Genomic DNA, 20,718 nt, shown 5'->3' with positions numbered 1-20,718 from the left:
CTCATCTTAGAGGCTTCTTCAGTTCACCAGATGAGAGCTGAAAGAAGTCCAGTTGCTACCATGATATCATGACCTTGATGACTGAGAACCTACACAGACACTGACACACTGATATATATAATTACAACAGTTAAAACTGTGTTCTCTACAACCCTGCTGGGAAGAGGATTACCAGGGAACTGGAGCAGGGAGGGTGCTCGAGGAAGAATGCCTGTTGCCCATGGGGCCTGGCCGGGCACAGCATGAAGAGGAGACATGCACTGACCCGCCACCTACAGGGAGCGCCGTAGGGGTCAGGTGCAGTGTGTGTCGGGTGGTGGCAAAGGGCGGAGATCCTGCCAGACTGATCTCTGGCTACTGGGATAAACGACTGGGACATGGAACGTCACCTTTCTTGTGGGGAAGGTTGCTTGAGCTAGTACATGAGGTTGAGAACTACTAGATAGCCTTAATGCATGACTTAAGTTCTAGAAGCAGTCCCCTGGAGAAAGGCTAGACTTTGTGCCGAGTTGCACAGAGTTTTTCCCATTGGACAAGAGGGTTTGCTCCCTGCACCTTCAGGTCGGAGAACGGGTCCTGATTATTGTCTAACTTACCATTCAAACAACAGTTCAGAATAGCTGACCTTCTTGGAGTCCTTGGGTGGGATGTTCAAGAGTGCTCCAGCCGTAGACTTTGTCATCCTACTGGAACACTTCAACACTCATGTGTGCAATGACAGTGAGACCTGGAGGGGTGTGATTGGGAGGAACAGCATGCCTGATCTGATCTAATTCAAACGAGAATTTTCCCATAAATTGTCTGATATTAAGGACGTTATGTTCAAACACAATGTCCTTAATATTCTTAAGTGGGGGGGGGGGGGGGGGGGGGGGGGGGGATTTGAGCAGGCTGTTTTCCCTAAGAACAGATTTTAGCAAGTCTTTCCTCTGTGTTGGACTTTGAACTATAGCTCATGCACCTCTAAGAGCAATGACCTTACTATGAAGTTGAGTTTAAATATGCTGCACTACAGAACTGCTCCATAATAATCAGGAATGTGACGGAGCAGGAGGAGGCCATCTATCACTGTTTGTTTAACACTTAAGGTTCTCTGACAAGTGGAACCTGTAGAGACTTAGTGGCTCTTAGAAAGAGTTAAACAACTGGTTAAACCAGAAAACAAACAAAGAACCCATTTTTTCTTAGCTCTGACAGGAGTAACACAAATTTTGATTGGTTGGTTCATTCAGTATATGGTATAATGGCCAAACAAGTCACACATACGATAAAACAAAGTCACACATACGATTCCTCTGCATCCTTACAGTTCACCTAACACTGAATCAAATGGCAGCAGTTGAAGTTTTACGTTATGTTGCTGCAATTTTTATTATTGGGATTTTTGACAAAGGTGAGATAAAACTGTATGTTATATGATTTAGGACTTTTTAAACAGTAAAGACTCCTTTCTTTCGTTTTTCGAGAGGTACAAGCTCAGGCTCAAGGACGGTGGGAGAATAACTGAGGCGAAGGTGAAAATGTGTGTCACGCCAGACCTGTGAGAGTAACACTGAACTTTTTGTTTCAGTAAGTGTTGAATTTAACAGAATATTTGTCTAGCTTCACTCCTTGATCAAAGGCTACGTCCACAGTATTGCGTTTTCGTTTGTAAATCGTTGTATTTCAATGTATCACATCGTTTTCTCTCCATTTTGGCCTCCCGTTCACACTGAGATGCCGTTTTCCCCAAGGAAAAACACAGCGTTTTGAAAACGAAAACTCATACATTTCAAAACGGAGCTGTCCCGTTGCAGCGTGGACACCCGAAAATGCAGACTTTCGAAAACGATGACGCATTTTAGTCATGTGATGCAGTCATGTGACCAATTAAACAAAGATAGCAGAGGGCATTATACAGCAGTTGTTTTGTTTGCTCTCAATTTTGACAGCCCTACTAAAGATTAATATCAGTTTGTACATGCTCTAGTTTATCTATGCCCCAGTTTAGTTTTGTTATATTTTTGTGCCGTTCTGCAATAAAGCAGCTTTTTGAGTTTTATTCCTGCGTGGTGAGTTTTGCGTTTGGGTCCTTCTCTTGCCTGCACACAGCCGAAACATGACAAGTGGGATGAAGTTTGCTTAGTTCAACATCATAGTTTAAACACTTGGTTAGGATCCACGTCATCAACATGCATTGTAGTTGCAAATACATAAAAATATAACAAATGAACACAGAGATACAATACTTTTGAAAATAATCTGTAAACATTTGAAGTTTTACGTTTAATGTCTCTGCCATTTGAATTAGGCTGTGAGAAGAGATTAAAGATAAAACTGGTTACACTTGAAATTCAGTTTCATCCTGAGTGGAGCATTGTAACAGAAGGAAAACGAGTCACACATGGTTTTCCTGGCCAACCTTTCAGATCATTTCATTCAAATGAAATGGCAAACGTTGGAGTTTTACATTATGTTGCTGCTGTTTTTATTTTTGGGCTCTTTGACAAAGGTGAGAGGAAACTGGATATTAATAACAGTGTATGAGCTAGCCCTTAAAATACAGTGAAAGATCATTTCTTTACATTTTTAGTTAAGTAGCCTTTCATAACTCCTTTCAGTTGTGGTGGTGGGATGGATCATTAAGATGAACTATTTTTGAATACTGTAGTGGTGGAAGTATGGAGTATAATGTATTAAACTCTGAGATTATCAGTCAAAATAGGCTTTCTGTCTAGATCACAAAATTATTTGATTAGTTTATTCCTGGTTTCCTGAACACTCACAATTATACTATTGTGTAATGGTAAACTATCCAGCTCAGCAGCTCACTACATCATTTAACTGTATTGTAGTTTTATTTAAATTGCAAATTAAAGCAAATACACACTCATGATATACTGGGAATAATTAATATACTCCAGTCCTATTAACATATCTCAGTGTCTCTATTGATACCAAGCTTATCATCACACTTGTAATTTTGACTAGTTTTTTTTAGCATTTGATAAAAATAAAGATCATTGAACCTTTAAAGAACATCTAATTCTCACAGCATAGTTAAGGTAAAACATCCACACACAGTACTGAGGTAATAATCACTACTGCAAATACTTGGAGTATAAGCAGAAAAAAAATATAATTTGACTTTAATAAAAGTGTCAGAATGATTTATTTTGTCATCAGACAGTGAGTGTGTGAGTCTGTCTTTAACTGTGCGTTTTTCTCATCTGACACAATTCAAGTCGGACAGGAGTGACTACTACACCCAGTTTTCCAACTGCCAGAAAGCAAACCATCGAAAACAAATCATGGTTGTTGTCCCGTGTGGATAAGTGCATTTGCTCTCTGGCTTTGGAGACGAGACATTCATATTCTCACACATGGCTGTGCCAGAAAGGATCTTATGGGTGCTGTAGCGGTTAGTGGAAGAAAAATAGCATCACCTCAGTACCTCCTAATAATTTTGTGTGGTTAATTATTACATTTTTAATATTGAAATACTATAATTATAAAATCATTAAATAAGTAATACATACATTATTAAAATTTTTTGGCTCTGTAGCCAACAGAATAAGAGCTTTTGACTGGAACAAAATTGTCAGTGGCTTCACACTCAATATCAGCAACAGATTTAATGTTATGTTTTGAAGGTATGTAATTATAAATTTGTGATGTTTTTGTTTTGTTGCCTGTTTTACATTTAATGTTGTTATTGTTTGATACACAAACGCTAACTCTTAATGGTTTTCTTAAAGTTATAAACAGTCATGTTATTATACAGAACCCTCTGATGCATAGTGGTCACTGGAGTGGACAGCTACTAAAACGTACATATCTCTTTAATGCATTGGTTTCTATGGTGGAACTGCATATTAGCCTCTAGAGTGCTCTCTGCTGCCATGCTCCATTGAGGTCAATTCAGTGTTCAGTTAGTGCAACTGCAAGTAAATTTACTCTGAATCAAAGATGGCAGACAAACTGTCACCCCTGCCGACCACTGCTGGCATATCCTGTCAATCCTTCTATGCTAAAAGAGCCCAACAGGTAAAAAAAATATGATGATATGCAGTAACATCTAGGGAAGGATATTATCTGTTTGGAATAAGAAATTGTTATGTCTAATATGTAAAAAACTACGATTAACCATGTGTCCAATGAAGTGGACATCATGCATTACCTACTATATTTTTTTTAACATAAGTCATAAATTGTCTCACTGTTTTTTGGTACTGTTTTGGTTATAAGTAAGCGTATAATTGTTACATTTATTAAGCTACTCATTTAAAATATATATTTCTGTGCAGATCAGCTGTAGTTTGAGTTACTATAATAATTATTTTATCATATTTTGTAGACTTCAAATGCAGCAAAGAATAAGGCAGCATACAGAATAGTCCAGGAAATTCCATCCAGCTCCAGTGATGTTGATTTCATTGATGAGTGCAGTGATGATGAGTTCAGTGATAAGTCCAGTGATGATGAATGGCTGCCAGAGCAGAACAGAGACATAGGAGCTACGGATGATGAAGACACAGGCAGTCAGGATGCAGAAAGTGAGAACGATGAGGGGCAGGATGAAGAGGAAGGTCAGCATGATCAGGGAGCTGTGGGAGATGGCTACATGGCACCTGACCATACTCAAGCCCGCAAAAATATTTGGAAAGTCCAAGACAATGACTTTGATGGAGACTGGCCTCCTTTTCTAGGAGAGTGGAAATTGAATGTGTAGGGGAAGGATCTCATAGATTTCTTCAGACATCTGTTTCCAGCAGATCTAATTGATAATATAACATACAACACCAACTTGTATGCTCTACAAAAAGGGAAAGAACTGTCAGTAACAGGAGAAGAGATGCAGGTTTTTTTAGGGATCAACCTGATCATGGGGTACATTCGGTATCCTAGGGCACGAATGTACTGGTCTAGTGAGGACGGTCTTCGTCTTGGAATAATCTCAAATGCCATGTCTGTAAGCAGATATGAGCGAATCCTGAGATACCTGCACTTTGGGGATAACTTGACTTACCAGCCACCAAACACAGACAGGCTCTTCAAAATAAGACCAATCCTATGTGCTCTTCAGGAGACATTCAAGGCAGCAGCAGACCCTGAGGAATTTCAGTCAGTCGATGAGCAGATAATTCCTTTCAAAGGCCTACTGTCCATCAAGCAATACATACCAAAAAAGCCCAAACCCTGGGGACTGAAGGTATGGGTGAGAGCAGGAACCTTAGGCTATATGACAGGCTATATGGTCCGACAGTTCTGTCATCCACATGATCTCGTCCTGTGCTGGCCAATCCCCTGAAGATGTTGCCAACAGATGGGTCAAGAAGGAAAAAAAGATGACGATGATCCAAAAGCCTTTCTCTGTGGCCCTTTTTAATCAACACATGGGTGGGGTTGATCTTGTTGACCAATGTCTGGCATTGTACCCCCACAGACGTCGAAACAAGAGGTGGTATATACCTGTGTGCCATTGTGCCCTGGATGCTTTGCAAACTTTCGCACAGCCTAGGTGTGATGAACATAGAAGTGTTCGGAGATGCAGAGACTAAGATGTCAGTTTGTGTTTTCTTCCAGCATGCTAATAAGGGCTTGGTAATACTGTCCTGCATCGTTATAGAACTGTGTAGACTCAAAAATGTTTCTCTTGTTGGAGATAGTTTGCCATATTCAGGTGTAGGAGTCACAGCTAGGACTGTTGATTGGTTTTGTTATTTACGTCTAAACATTGGGGTTATATGACTTGAAAGTTCCAAAAAATTGCTGAGGTGTTTTTCAAAGGATACAAGCAAACAAGTGTTTGTATATTTACAATAGAACACAAGGTAATTCATTTTTACAGTAAATTCACAGCATTTCATGCTAAGTGCTCGGCGCATATAGTCCACTGGAGTGGACAAGTTTATAACTTTATAAAAAAACATATTTTTGGAAAAAAAAGAGTTGAACATTTTTTTTCATGTCCTGAGAAGAATAAAAGCACTTAAGAAAAAAATCTTGACCAAGGCTTTCATAATTCATGCATCAGAGGGTTAAAGATTAGGCAGGGTGATTTAAGTGGTGACTGAGCTGAAATGTGCACAAACCTATGGTTTCCCAAGCGTTCCTGGTAAAATTGTGTGAACGTTTGTAATCTGAGTCTGTTTAAGCAGACAGAGTTATGCACCACACATTTAATCCTGACTTGTGTCAAATGCAGAATAGAGTAGTTGTTACAAGAGCAGCTACTGATGCACATGATTAATGGATATTTGTAGTTATTCACCTCATCTGTCAATGCTCATAATGCTAGTATTGATTGTGTATATATGCACACAGAAAAGTGATAAAAATAAAACAATAAACAGGAAATTACTAAAACCTGAGAACACGTCTAACAGACGGAGACCGTGTGATGTAACAAGATACAGGAAACAGGTGGGGCAGGATAAACTGAAAATTCAAGGAAATAATTATAGCCTCCTAAGAAAGTAAAAGCTCAAACATATAATCCAAAAAACATAACTACACGATTATAAACGATTATATATAAGTAAATTCTTAACTGAGGACAAAGAAAAACAAACTCAAAATGCTGGGCCAAATGACCGGGGACCTTGACACAATGGGAGAATGATGGTGAGAGCTGGCGACACTGGACTACACTTTGCCAGTAAGTTGAACTCAAACAGGATACTCAGTATTCCTCACACCTTGATCTATATGTCCATGCAGCTCTAACAGCAGTGATCCAAACACAGCAGACTGTGCTGGCAGCAGTGGGAGAAGATGCTGAATTCAGCTGTCAGCTCTTGGAGACTAAAGACGTCCTTCAGGTCACATGGCAGAAAATCTCAAATAATGTGGAGACAAATGTTGCCACCTACAGCAAGCAGTTTGGTCCGAGAGTGAATGATGGCTTTACAGATAAATTTAAGTTTAAAAACACTGGACTGCAGGACTGCTCCATAATCATCAGGAATGTGATGCAGCAGGATGAAGGCTGCTATCACTGTCTGTTTAACACTTATCCTGAAGGCTCCTTCACAGGTAGAACCTGCCTCCAAGTCTATGGTAAGAACTTTTACCTTCTTTAGCCAACAACAAGTGCTTCAAACAAACATACTGGACATAAATGTGTTAGCAGCTGGTGTGTTTGTAAGAACATGTTGATGATATCTCCTGATCCTTCACAGAGCTGCATGAACCTGTCGTTGATGTCAGAGAGTCAAACTCTACTGAAGAGTGGGTTGTTTCCTGTTCAGCCACTGGTCGACCTGCTCCCACTGTAACACTCAGTGTCTCACAACAAGACCTCAACTTCTCACAGTACAACACTGTCAGTGTGTCCAACACCAACGCTACATTCACTGTCACCACTACAGCTGTGCTCTCAGGTTCACGTAAACACAGCACACAGGTGGGATGTGCAGCACGAGTGCTCTCTGCTCCTCACAGAGAGGTGATGGAGACGATTCATGTGGTCCAGGAGGAGTATGATGATGATTATTATGATTATCATGATTTTCATGATGATGGTTAGAAACTTCTTCAATGTCATTGATTTATAAATTGGTGATTGTTTCACAATTTTAATGTTGAGGTTCCTTTTATCAGGTCTGATTGAGAAATTTGGATCTAATCACAGAAATTTTGGTACGTTAACATGTCAATTTTTTACACCCACTTTTTCTGTTTAGTCTATTGTTATTTAGTAGATATTTCAATGTTTATGCCCATTTTTTCTCTGTTTTTCTCAAAGGAAGGATTTTAGTCATTATATCCTTTGCATTGTTGTTGGCCTGTGTTACTGCACTCATCGCTGTCTGGCTTAAAAAGAAAAGTCAGAGCAGGTACTCTTTCTTACATACTGTTGCTGTCTTTTCTTTTAATTCAGCTGCTAAATGTGTCTGTAATTTTAGTTGTTTTTTGTCACATAGCAAGCTCGAGACAAATGAGATCAATGATGTAAGTCACTCTTTATCTTCTCATTTTAGTTAGACGAGGTGACAATCTGCTCAGAAAACACAAGCATTGTGATAGAGACCAGTCAAACGACAAGCCGGGGCTCACGTCTTTATCAGCATGAAGATCTGATCTTGACCATTTAATGAAGTGTACAATTTCTGGGGGGAAAAATGGTAGTCTGACAAACACAAAACACAAAAACCTGTTCCACTGAAGCATTTAGAAAGTATTTGTTGGTGTTTATGCCGCAATTTTTATGTCAGCTCTTTGTGCAAATTTTTTCTACATTTTTAAAGTTTTTTTTTAATATGTAAATTATTAAATAACATTAAAGGTTAGTAATAAAAAAGGATTTAAAAAAATTGTTGGATATTTTCACATGTAGTTACTTATTAACATGAAACTTTCACTTTAGTCATTTTTGAAATTGAAGTTCTGTTTGTGGCGAAATTTGCAGATTTTTACAACTCAGTTTGTCAGCATCTGTATAAAAATATACCGCATATATATATGGTTTAAGTTTTCACTTAATCCAGGAATGTTGCTTCTGTCTAGGAATGAAAATCCATCAAACCATCAGATATTGTTGATGTTATGTTTATTTGATAAACACACAAACAACACTGCTGCTTATGAAAAATATTTATTTTTTGCTAAAATGTTATAGAATTAATGTAATCGGATGTATACTCCAACGTGTACATGAAGTTGTAACAAACTGAAAGCACTTTGTGAGGTTGTTCGTTTTTGGTGAATACGGGGAAGTGGGAACCCATCTTTCTTTCTTCCTTTATGTTGATCTTATTATTATTTTATTAATAATAAAATTATTTTATTTCGATGTTAATAACAGTTAACAGTTTGAACCGTTAATAAGCTGAGCAATGCTGCTTTGTCTTGTCTGGAAGTAAATGATCTCATCAGTGTACTCTGAATGGTACACTGACTGATTTAATATCCTATTAGAGCGATTAGAACATGCTGTAGGTATTACAGGTACTGCACTGCAGTGGTTTGTATCATATCTATCTAATAGACTCCAATTTGTGCATGTAAATGGAGAGTCCTCTTCACACACTGAGGTTAATTATGGAGTTCCACAGGGTTCAGTGCTAGGACCAATTCTGTTTACATTATACATGCTTCCCCTAGGCAGCATCATTAGAAGACATAGCATACATTTTCACTGCTATGCAGATGACACCCAGCTCTATCTGTCCATGAAGCCAGATAACACACACCAATTAGTTAAACTGCAGGAATGTCTTAAAGACATAAAGACTTGGATGGCCACTAACTTTCTGCTTCTTAACTCAGATAAAACTGAGGTCATTGTACTCGGCGCTGAAAAGCTTAGAAATATGGTATCTAACCAGATTCTTACTCTGGATGGCATTACCTTGGCCTCCAGTAACACTGTGAGGAACCTTGGAGTCATTTTTGACCAGGATATGTCTTTCAATGCACATATTAAACAAATATGTAAGACTGCGTTCTTCCATTTGCGCAACATCTCTAAAATTAGAAATATCCTGTCTCAGAGTGACGCTGAAAAACTAGTTCATGCATTTATTACTTCCAGGCTGGACGACTGTAATTCATTATTATCAGGATGTCCAAAAAACTCACTGAAAAGCCTTCAGTTAATCCAAAATGCTGCAGCAAGAGTACTGACAGGGACTAGAAAGAGAGAACATATTTCTCCTGTTTTGGCTTCCCTTCATTGGCTTCCTGTTAAATCCAGAATTGAATTCAAAATCCTGCTCCTCACATACAAGGTCTTAAATAATCAGGCCCCATCTTATCTTAATGACCTTGTAGTACCATATCACCCTATTAGAGCACTTCGCTCTCGCTCTGCAGGCCTACTTGTTGTTCCTAGAGTATTTAAAAGTAGAATGGGAGGGAGAGCCTTCAGCTTTCAGGCCCCTCTTCTGTGGAACCAGCTTCCAGTTTGGATTCGGGAGACAGACACTATCTCTACTTTTAAGATTAGGCTTAAAACTTTCCTTTTTGCTAAAGCATATAGTTAGGGCTGGACCAGGTGACCCTGAATCCTCCCTTAGTTATGCTGCAATAGATGTAGGCTGCCGGGGGATTCCCATGATGCATTGAATTTTTCCTTTCCAGTCACCTTTCTCACTCACTATGTGTTAATAGACCTCTCTGTATTGAATCATATCTGTTACTAATCTCTGTCTCTCTTCCACAGCATGTCTTTATCCTGTCTTCCTTCTCTCACCCCAACCGGTCGCAGCAGATGGCCCCGCCCCTCCCTGAGCCTGGTTCTGCCGGAGGTTTCTTCCTGTTAAAAGGGAGTTTTTCCTTCCCACTGTCGCCAAAGTGCTTGCTCATAGGGGGTCATATGATTGTTGGGCTTTTCTCTGTATCTATGAAGCGCCTTGAGGCGACTTTTGTTGTGATTTGGCGCTATATAAATAAAATTGAATTGAATTGAATGAAAACTTCAGCTGGTTCAAGCTGCTTTGAGATTCCCCAATATTACTCAGCGAGCTTCACCTGCTCCTGTTTTGTTGAATGAAATAGACAAAATGTGATCAGTGAGCACATGTAAGAGATTAAGCGTGTTTCACACCACAGTCTGCGGTGCTGCGTGTCCTTTTAGAGAAACAAAAGCTGTGTCCCAATCCAGCGACCGCACACTTCGTAGTGCGCATTTGTAGACCGATTACGTCACAGCGACGCGACGAAGGCTGTCCCAATTCGAAGTGTACTCCAAATGCGGTCGACAAATGCGCCCTTCATTTCCCCAAATTTGAAGGCTGGGTCCGGTGTAGACTTCGTGGCCCCATATATCCCAGGATTCATAGCGCAGCGGTGGGTGTGGATATTTTTTTCGGAGAAAAACGGTGGATGGCTGAAGCGGGGCGGCCGAAGAGTAAACTTAAGTAAGTCAGTAAGTACTGAATATAATGTCACTTAATAATGTTAAGCTGAAAGAAAGATGCTTTAATCACAGCAGTCACACATGTGTCCACTTTACCATCTGGGAACTCTTCTTGTTTCTCGTAATAACACAAACACTAAATCCTCCTGTTTGTAGCAGTGTATACACCTGAGACTGTCACCTGTGTGTCCTGCACTCTCTCTCTGTTTCTTTCTCTCTGATTGTATAATAAAAGTATGAACATGTATTTATAAGTTACACTTGTGTTTGAATCCTGCAGCTTATCACACATTTGATTTCCATGTGTGACAACTGCAAGTGTCCAGAGTGAGGACAGACTGAGGGACCCACTGCTGCACATCATCTGTGAGGCTTTGCACCCCTGATGATCCACCAGGACAAACTCAGCAGTGTGTGAGGAAGAGGAGGAGGAAGAGCCAGCAGCAGCTGACAGATGGAGAGAATAGACAGACTGTTCCCTGTTTGTGAAGGACTGCTAGGAAAGTTTAACATAACTAATTGTCTGTCCTGAATCAGTCTTATTAGGTAATGTTCAAATAATTTGATCATCCCAGTGTTTGCAGTGTGGGAGAAAGTACTCAGGGCCTTCAAGTTACACACTATGAAAGGCAGCAACAAGTTTAATGTTCAGAAACCTAAAGTATGTATCAGCAGCAGAATGGAGCTAAAAATAAATGTTTGTTTCAGTTCTATGAAGCTTTGAGTATTTTGGATCAGTAGCACTGCTGTGTTTGTTGCATCATATTGCTGTAATTGTTTATATGCTTTATATATTCTGAGGTAAGTTGATCTATAGTGTTACATCATATTCTATAAGGATGTTATGTGTTTGTAGACTTTCTGCCCAGTTTGACCCATTTAGCAGAAGTCAGCCTGTTTAAGGCTCTGATATCTATTCTGTATGACTTAAAGCAGTTATGACATGGTCTGATTTTCTCACCCAATAAAGGAATATTTAATATATCAGTCTGCTCTTCATTTGATCAGCAACAGTTATCCCAGCTCATAAATTTTCTTTTTACACATATATGTAAGCATTCAGACAGATTTAGTAATGCCAACATATTAAAAGAACAATATTTGTCTCTTATGTATAATACATCACTGTAAAAGATGCTTGTCTTTGAGTGAAGATATAAAGTGATAGGAAATATAAATAAATGCAACTTGAATCTTTCCTGAAGCTCAGTATTTGAAACAGAGTTCAAGCTCACTGCTGTAATAAATTACAATTAATATAATAATAAATAGGCACGGTGGTTAGCACTGTTGCCGCACAGCAAGAAGGTCCTGAGTTCAATTCCAACATCAGGCTGGGGTCTTTCTGTGTGGAGTTTGCATGTTCTCCCCGTGTTTGCGTGGGTTCTCTCCGGGTACTCCGGCTTCCTCCCACCGTCCAAAGACATGCAGCTTGTGGGGATAGGTTAATTGGATAATCCAAATTACCACTAGGTATGAATGTGCGAATGGTTGTCTGTCCCTGTGTGTTAGCCCTGCGACAGACTGGCGACCTGTCCAGGGTGTACCCCGCCTCTCGCCCTATGACAGCTGGGATAGGCTCCAGCGCCCCCCGCGACCCTGAAAAGGATAAGCGGAAGCGAATGGATGGATGGATAATAATAAATATAATATTGGCCATATTGTATTTACATTACCAAAGTGAGATGGCACCTGTCTCATGTGTAACATTAGCTAATTGTTATTTAATAGCTAATCTTAAAATTACAGTTGGATACAGAAATGAAGGCCAACAATCATGTTTCTACAGTCCCGTGGTCTCAGCCTCAGATACTCAACAAATCAAAACATCTCATAAAAGAAAACAAACGAACAAAAAACATTTTATTTCCTCAATTTCTGTCAAACAATTCAGTATGGAACGTTTCCATCGGTCATATCATGGTTGCTAGCAGTAGCGGTTTTAGATACGGGCGACACGGGCGGTTGCCCGGGGCGGCATCGTGGTGGGGGCGGCATCACAGGCATCGGCAAAAAAAAAAAAAAAAATGCTCGTACTCATGCTGCCCCGACGTCAGCCAGGGAATGGCATAGGCACCGATCGGTTTTCTATCGCCCATTTGCTGGGAGTAAGGGCGCCCTCCGTTTGAGAGGTGCGCCTGCTGCTTGCGGCACAGAGAGGAGAGGGCGGGGCGGCGGGGGATTCTCTGGCTGGCTAGAGCAGCGTCTAATAACCAACTCGCAAAATAAAACAAAATGAAAACAAACCAACAAACACGAAAAGACCAGACATCATGATACAGACTTATAATTTGCACCGATGTTTTTTCGAAATTCTGTACATGAAAACAGAGCCCTCGGTGTGCCTGCTCGCTGCTGAAGTCAAAGTAAACTTTATTGTCATCTTCGCTACAGTCCAGTATATACAGAAACGAGACAACGAGGCTCCAGTTACAGCAGTGCAAGTAAACAAACAATAAATATAAGAAGGGTAAGAAAATAAATATACACTTTAGGACTCGGGGTAAAGGGATCAATAACAATTTAAAATTTACAGTTTGATGATTTAAAGTCTCATACACAACCCGTCGAAAGGGGGGGGGGAGGGGGGGCTGCTGCTTCCAGATAGAGCACATTTAATTTATAATGTTGTAAATCCAAGCCCATTATGTATTCATGATTTGAATCCTGGGTTGTGTGAAATCTCAGAAATAAACCTTAGACAAAGCAAATCTGTGAACTAAGGTGTGTGTTAGGTTATGTTGTGGTGATCCTCGATTTGGGGGATTTGTGTTCATACTGGAGTGCAAAATTAAAACCAATGGAAGATGGACAAGAAAAGTTCAAAGCCATCAGGTGATCAGTTTAGAAAAAAGAGAAAAGAAGAGGAAGAGAAACGAACAAAAGATGCAGGTAAGCAGGTGTGTGATTGGATGATGGCAGGTCATCCTGAAACAATCAGAATCAGAAAACTTTATTAATCACTAAGGAAATTCTGTGGGTTACAGTTGCTCCAAGAAGAAATGGTAAAAATAGCAACAGTAACAGACTAAACTCCAAACAATACATTATGTTACAGATTTGAATATTAATTAGTCATTGTCAATTGTTGATTTGTCCTGTTCTCATTGTATGACGAATTATGATGGCAGTTAGGTAGCCGTTTGCATACTATGCATACTCTCTCTCTTTTCATGTGTGTGTACAACAGTTTTATGTTAATGTACAATCCTTAATATGTTTTGTGTGTGTGTGTGCCCAGGGCGCCAAACAGGCTAGGACCGCCACTGGTTGCTAGGCAACCTGAGCAGCACCACGAAGGCCAGTCCGTCCCATTTCACAAGCCTCTCACTTCTGCCCATCTCGCACTTCGGAGTACCCGCCCGTAGTCCGCGAAGGGCGGGTACTCCGAAGCGTGCGGTCACTGAATTGGGACACAGCTAAAGGCATATTTCTTTTTGCACGAGTTCAAGACGAAAGTGAAAGTAAGTCTGTTCCACTGCACTGTGAAGAGGGGACAATGGGGAATAAATGTGCTGTAAAACGGCAGACAGGGTTTCCAAAACAGTAAATATTATCAGATCAGTGACTTGTTAGATATCCAAGTAAACATAATCATATGACATGTAGCTGTTATTAATAAAACGGGATGATCGTTTATTATGTTGTTTCCCACTTCACACCCAGAGATGGTACGAATTGATCAAACAGTGAGATTCAAATTTTTGTTTTTCATTTGGCGGCATACAGACAACATGGCAGCGCGTGAAATCACACTGATCTTTTCTTTACTGGCGATCTTTTCAAAAGGTGAGCGAGATACTCTGTTTTGTTATGACTTTAATGTGAGTTGCTTTGTAGAGGTCAGTTTGCTCTATGGGGAGCTTATAAAGTGAAGTGCATTTCACTGCAGACAGGAGTTAAAGTTGGTTTGACAGGTAGTTTTTTATACAGTACCAGATGTGGTTAGTAGATAAGATGGAATTTGACTCTATGAACATCATCAGCTTAAATTCAAGTCGCTGACTCCTTTTATAAGCAAATGCTGTTAGTGAGCAGGCACACTGGGGGATATTTCAGGCGAAGTAATAACATCAAGTCAAATTTGATGGAAAAAATAATAAAACACTTAAAAATTTGCAGACTTTGCACATAAAGCTTTATTAAATTTATTCCTGGAAGTATAACAACCAGCATGTTTGCTGTTTGAAAATCCCCTCACTTCATCCTACAGGTGGGAGGGACTAAGGGGCCTAACAACAGCCCCATCCTGGCTGCCAATCAGAAGTGATTTCTTTGGTTTTATTTTCAGTTTTTCAAATGTGCTCTCTGTTCTACAAAAGTAAAAGCATTTATGAAGTTACCACAGGTGAATTCTGACCAATCATTACCGGCCATTTTACACTGACGAATACCTCTCAAATCTGAGGAGCTCATTTATTGTTTGTATTATTAACTAATAGGTCATTTGTGTATTCTTGCATTTTATTTAGGCTTTTACAAAGTTTTTTTTTATTCTTTGTTTTTACAGCACAAATAGGCTGTTGCATCAGTTTTTAATAGCCAACTAGTAAAGAGGTTAGAGTGACAATAAAGTCACTTTATGCAGCAAATACAGCTTATAACAAAAGTATAAAAACCTAGAAAATAAGAGGCAAAACAGGAGTGAGAGCTTTTCTTTCTCTTTCATTCATAAGATAGTTTATTTATTATTTATATTTCGGATCTTGGTGTTTGAGTGAATGAACATCCTCCATTGGTAGAAGCTGAAGAAGGAAGAATTCTGTACAGCATTCAGGTTCTGGGTGTTAGGGAAGAGTTACCAGCTGGAGTAACATAAGAGTGGAGGAAGGTGGAGTCCATCTCATTCAAAGGTGCAATCTAAAAGAGGCAGGAGACTGCAAGGTGATGTCAGGGGAAGCATCACAGGGTCGTCTGTAGGGTGACTTTGGACATCAAGAAGAGGAGGCGGGTAAAGTAAATGAGACAAAGGAAAATCAATAGAGTAACAGAAATAATAACAATAATTATAATAATAACAAGAAGATAAAGATGAAGCCTATATAGATCTTTACAATGCAATCCACTGTTTTGTTAATTTATAAGATTATTTAAAAGATCCAGCCCAAATTACACTCTGGCCCATCCAAATCTGGGCACTGTGCCTGGTACCACATCTCTCGTATGTCTCTGTTGTTGCCCAGGACCTGACCTAGCAACAGTCACTGATGCTGCAGGCTGTCACTGTGAACTATACCACAATAGTGCAAAACACAAAGCTTAGTCGGCACTGAACATCCATTTTAGCCTTTTTATATCATGAAATTATTATCATGTGATTTACTTTGAAAGATATTCCACAATATGACATAATTAGATAACTTCAGCAGCACGTCACGTACAGATCTGCTGTCTGGTTACAAACATCTAAGTTGATTTAAGAGATTACATGTAACCTTTAAATTTCCATTTTGTAAAGTTTAAGGTGCTGAGCAGTCAGAACAGCATATTTGTCTTTATTTTGAATTTGTCTGCCACTTCAAAAAGTTTCTCCATTTATGCTAAATCCTGTTCTGTAGTTCTAGCTAGAAACAGAAGAACCTTGGAGAGGACATGTATGATCATGACAGGGTAAAGGTGGCCCATGTGGTGACTTAAATGTTTCTGTGGCATCAGCAGGGATAACCATCAGCCTGTGGTTCATATGCTGCTCAAGCCATTCATACTTTTCGTGTCGTTTTCTCTGTGCAGGTCATACATCTGGGATACAAACACAGCACACTGTGCTGGCAGCAGTGGGAGATAAGGCCTGCTTGAACTGTGAGCTCATGCTTTCTAAAGACGTCCTTCAAGTCACATGGCAGATGATCTCAGGAAGTTCAGAAAAAAATATGGCCACCTACAACAAGTACTTTGGCCCGAGAGTGAATTCTGAGTTTACAAAGAAAGTGGAGTTTAAAAATCCTGCACTACAGAACTGCACCATAGTCATCAGGAATGTGACGCAGCAGGATGAAGGCTGCTATCGCTGTCTGTTTAACACTTATCCTGAAGGAGCCTTCACAGGTAGAACCTGCCTCCAAGTCTACGGTAAGGACACGTGGTCTAGAGTTATAGAGGAAAACTATCCACAGCTAAAACTAAATCTCTACCTCATCTACACCCACAGTGCTTGTGGTGTTTACTGTTAATGGCAATAATATTGAAAACAAAACAAATGTGAAAAAAATACAAAATATATTTGTGGTGGGGCGTGGTCTGCGGTGGCGTGCAGGGCGGGCGGACGCACCTGCACGGCATCCGCAATCACGCGGGACTCAGGTGTGTGGTGTGATGCAGATGTCAAATAAAAATGGCTCAGAACACTGATCCCTGGACCCGCCGTGCCTTATTCATGCCACAATATTAAAAATAGGAATTGCTCAGTACAGTTGGGAAGTACCAGTTTTACCTCGATACAATATATCACAATACTACACTCACGAATTAATATTATTGCGATTCCTAACATTTTACAATATACTGAAAAACCTTCCTCTTCTATATCCTCCTAAGACCCAAACTCTTCCACGGCATGCATTTTTAATTTCTCTTTGATATTTTGGCATATTGGGGCCCGATGAATGTAAAAACAAAGAATTACCAGATTTTTTTTTTTTACCTCATTTTTGTTTCTAAGAAAAATAAAAGTCACATATGAGGATATTTGTTTAAAGTTTTGATAGAACAGTGGCAGTATAATGTCCTCGTAAGTGGATATCAGGCCCTTGTAGAGCAAAATGTAGTATTTTGGTCTAAATAACCCAAAATGTGATGTCCACATATGTGGACGCCAGGTCCTAGGAGGATATGAATATAACTAGAATACATCCTGGCAGTTGAGTCCCCATTAGTTTTGCTTATTGATAAAAACTCAAAAGTGTCTTTTTATTAGGAGATAGCTTTGTTAAGATAGGTGCGTTGATTTTTTTTTTTTGGTTGAGTTGATTTAACGTAATTTTGCACAGTAGTGCATGAGATGAGTATTCCCAGACATTTGTTTTGTAATTTATTCAATAACATTTTGATATTTGGTGTCCCTGTAATGATATAATATCACCATGCAAAATATTGAAATACTCTTCTGTATCGGGTTTTCCTCCATCCTTAGTGCTTAGTATGCAGGGTTTCAAAAGACAGGTAAGGAAAGAGACTGTTAAAATTGGTATTTCATACTTTATTCACAAATACTCTGTTTAGAAATAAAATATTTTATTAAAAGAATAATATTTTGTTTCCTGTCCCCAATGTTAAATCATTTTGTAGAAGTTTTTACACCACTTTTCACAGTAAATCTATTTATATAGAGAATTGCCTAAAACACTGCACAGCTATAGCATACAAATCAGCAACACACACAGGCTTATTTGGATTTTTATTTCCACATTTAATGGTGAATTTTCTTAAATATATTTTCTTCGCAGAGCTGCATGAACCTGTCGTTGATGTCAGAGAGTCAAACTCTGCTGAAGAGTGGGTTGTTTCCTGTTCAGCCACTGGTCGACCTGCTCCCACTGTAACACTCAGTGTCTCACAACAAGACCTCAGCTTCTCACAGTACAACACTGTCAGTGTGTCCAACACCAACGCTACATTCACTGTCACCACTACAGCTGTGCTCTCAGGTTCACTTAAACACAGCACACAGGTGGGATGTGCAGCACGAGTGCTCTCTGCTCCTCACAGAGAGGTGACGGTGATGATTTACGAGGTCCAAAAGACACCTGATGCTACTGAGGATGGTGAGAAACATTCAAATTCACAGATTTATAGATTGATGACTGCCACTCTAATATTTGGGTTCCTGTTTTTAGGCTCTTATGAGAAGATTTCATCCCATAGCAGTGAATCAAGTAAGTTTGTCTTTCCATGTGTGTAATTTGTAACTGCTTTATGAATGGTGCTCCAAGTCACAGTTTTCCTCTTTTCTCCCAGATTTCACCTGGATCATTGTATTAGCTGTGGTGTCGGTGGTTGCAGTGTCAGTGGTGATGTTGTATGTGGTTTATCGCGATTGGATCTCGGCTTTCTTCACTGCTCATTTCAAACAACAAAACAAGACTGGGTAATTTTCACTTTAACCCTTAAGGACCCACAGTGACACTGGTGTCACTGCCTCTTTACACTTAGAGACTTGGTTATATATGATTCATTTGATATAAGACCCCCGTAATTTTCATGAAAGTAGAAATAGGTCTGGGCTCTTAAGGGTTAATATAGTCTCCTCGTAATGTAAGTTTGTCACTGTTAATATAGTAATGATTTACTGACATTAAGAAACTTCACATGAACACCTATAAATCTTTTCAGAAGAAATTCAGTAAATACCATTTCTATGTTTTTGCAGTATATAATTTAAATCCTTTAAATGTTTTCATCACTCAGGGACCCAGAGAAGACCAACACACCACTAAAATCAAAGCAAGACATTGATGAGTAAGTAAATGTCACAATTATTCATATTTTACAGCATTTTTTCTTTGTCAGTTTTTTCCATTTTCTTGTCTGTCAGCTTAACTTCATCCTGATGAAACTGAAGTGTTTCAGTGAATCACACACTTAAGTTAATCACACTTAATCTTTTCATCTCCTTCATGTATGCATTGTTCATGAACTTTAATCTTCATGTATATACACAGTCATCATTTGCTCATATAAATATGTTGCATACTGTAATAGTGTGAGTGGAAATGAACTCATGTCTTGTTTCTGTCTGAAGGAACAAAACACCTTTAATAGAGCACGAGAACGAGCAGCTCAGGCAGCGGACGTCTACAAAGAAAACTCCAAAAAACATCAGCAGGAAAGTTTCACCTTCAGCAGCAAAAAGACTGTTTGGAGAAGATCAATCAATCTAAACTTAACGAGATGAACAAACTGCATCACTGGCTGATTAAACAAAGAGGACTGTGTCAACAACAAAGATTCCTACCTGATATTTCTAGACAACACTAATAAGAATTCAATGAATAGAGATCATTTGAAGAAATGAAGATGATTTATTGAAATAGAGAATTTAATGTACTTGGTGATTAGACTCTGATGACCCGTCATGTCAGAGCGGAGGCTTGGATGGAGCTCTGACTGAGCTGTCTGTGAGGTGGAGACAGGGAGGAGGTGGGCTGAATCAATAACATGTACAACTAATAAATAATAGTTATTCTGCTTCATATACATTTGTTTGTTATATCATACTGTTAAAATGTAATTGGTTATAAAGTTTTGATATTTTGTAACATGGATTGTAACTGAGTAAAATAAGCTGTGAAGTGTGTTAAGTTCTTTCTGCAGATTAAATGAGGACTGCAGATTCAGCAGCAGTGAGATTCACTCAGTTTCTGCAGAGATGTGATTTATTTCCAAATGTAACTCAGTGTGTGCTGCAGATTTGCATCTGATATACACAGAATGAGCACATGATGGCACTGTTGGTTCAAACTAACTGAGGAAGTTTTGCAACTGTCAAAAGACCATGTCTTTAAACATTACTCTAAGAAAATCAAATGATAACGGTGTTTCTGGTTAGTTATTATTATATAAGTATAATGTTTTTATCTTATGGCAAAACTCTAAATAAATCGATTTGTATCTCCTATTTTCTCCTGCTTATGAGCTCATGTTCTTTAAAAAGTTGCATAGACTCCAAGTGCTTGTCTAAACAGATTAGACATGTTTCACAACTTAATCTGAGGTATTTGAAGCGTTTCATCTTACATTTGTCAGTCTGTCTGTGCGTGAGTTCAAAACGAAAGTAGAAGTAAGTTGTTGGTCTGTTCCACTGCACACTGAAGAGGGGACAACGAGCTGTAAAATAGCAGAGAGGTTTTACAAAAAGGAAAAATGTTTATCAAGTCAGT

The 20,718-nt window shown here is 39.2% G+C and overlaps 2 protein-coding genes across 2 annotated transcripts; both read left to right on the top strand.

Annotated features, from left to right (window-relative positions):
- The first annotated feature begins 2,397 nt into the window (after positions 1–2,397).
- Positions 2,398–7,968, top strand: LOC148096449 (OX-2 membrane glycoprotein-like). Its single transcript, XM_087836398.1, has 6 exons — positions 2,398–2,491; positions 6,703–7,041; positions 7,164–7,505; positions 7,585–7,623; positions 7,730–7,820; positions 7,965–7,968. The coding sequence occupies exons 1-6, from the start codon at positions 2,428–2,430 to the stop codon at positions 7,966–7,968; spliced, it is 879 nt and encodes a 292-aa protein (XP_087692524.1). The 5' UTR covers positions 2,398–2,427.
- A 6,516-nt stretch (positions 7,969–14,484) lies between these two features.
- LOC102792557 (uncharacterized) lies at positions 14,485–20,448 on the top strand. The gene is made up of 7 exons (XM_087835617.1): positions 14,485–14,632; positions 16,574–16,912; positions 18,286–18,603; positions 18,676–18,714; positions 18,797–18,926; positions 19,247–19,297; positions 19,581–20,448. The coding sequence occupies exons 1-7, from the start codon at positions 14,485–14,487 to the stop codon at positions 19,717–19,719; spliced, it is 1,164 nt and encodes a 387-aa protein (XP_087691743.1). The 3' UTR covers positions 19,720–20,448.
- The last annotated feature ends 270 nt before the right edge of the window (positions 20,449–20,718 follow it).

Source organism: Neolamprologus brichardi, chromosome 23 (assembly GCF_056152115.1).
Source record: "Neolamprologus brichardi isolate AB-2024 chromosome 23, ASM5615211v1, whole genome shotgun sequence".
Classification (NCBI taxonomy): Eukaryota; Metazoa; Chordata; class Actinopteri; order Cichliformes; family Cichlidae; genus Neolamprologus; species Neolamprologus brichardi.
The sequence above is the reverse complement of the archived record's forward strand: the minus strand, read 5'-3'. Positions and strand labels throughout refer to the sequence as shown.

What these genes read in the sequence shown, in the direction of transcription:
- LOC102792557 (XM_087835617.1), top strand. Translation starts at nt 14,485, where the DNA reads ATGTTGTTTCCCACTTCACACCCAGAGATGGTACGAATTGATCAAACA. An exon ending in ACCTGATGCTACTGAGGATG is followed by an intron (nt 18,604 to 18,675) that starts GTGAGAAACATT and finishes TCCTGTTTTTAG; the next exon opens with GCTCTTATGAGAAGATTTCA. An exon ending in AAACAACAAAACAAGACTGG is followed by an intron (nt 18,927 to 19,246) that starts GTAATTTTCACT and finishes TTCATCACTCAG; the next exon opens with GGACCCAGAGAAGACCAACA.
- LOC148096449 (XM_087836398.1), top strand. Translation starts at nt 2,428, where the DNA reads ATGGCAAACGTTGGAGTTTTACATTATGTTGCTGCTGTTTTTATTTTT. An exon ending in TTTTGGGCTCTTTGACAAAG is followed by an intron (nt 2,492 to 6,702) that starts GTGAGAGGAAAC and finishes ATGTCCATGCAG; the next exon opens with CTCTAACAGCAGTGATCCAA. An exon ending in AACCTGCCTCCAAGTCTATG is followed by an intron (nt 7,042 to 7,163) that starts GTAAGAACTTTT and finishes GATCCTTCACAG; the next exon opens with AGCTGCATGAACCTGTCGTT.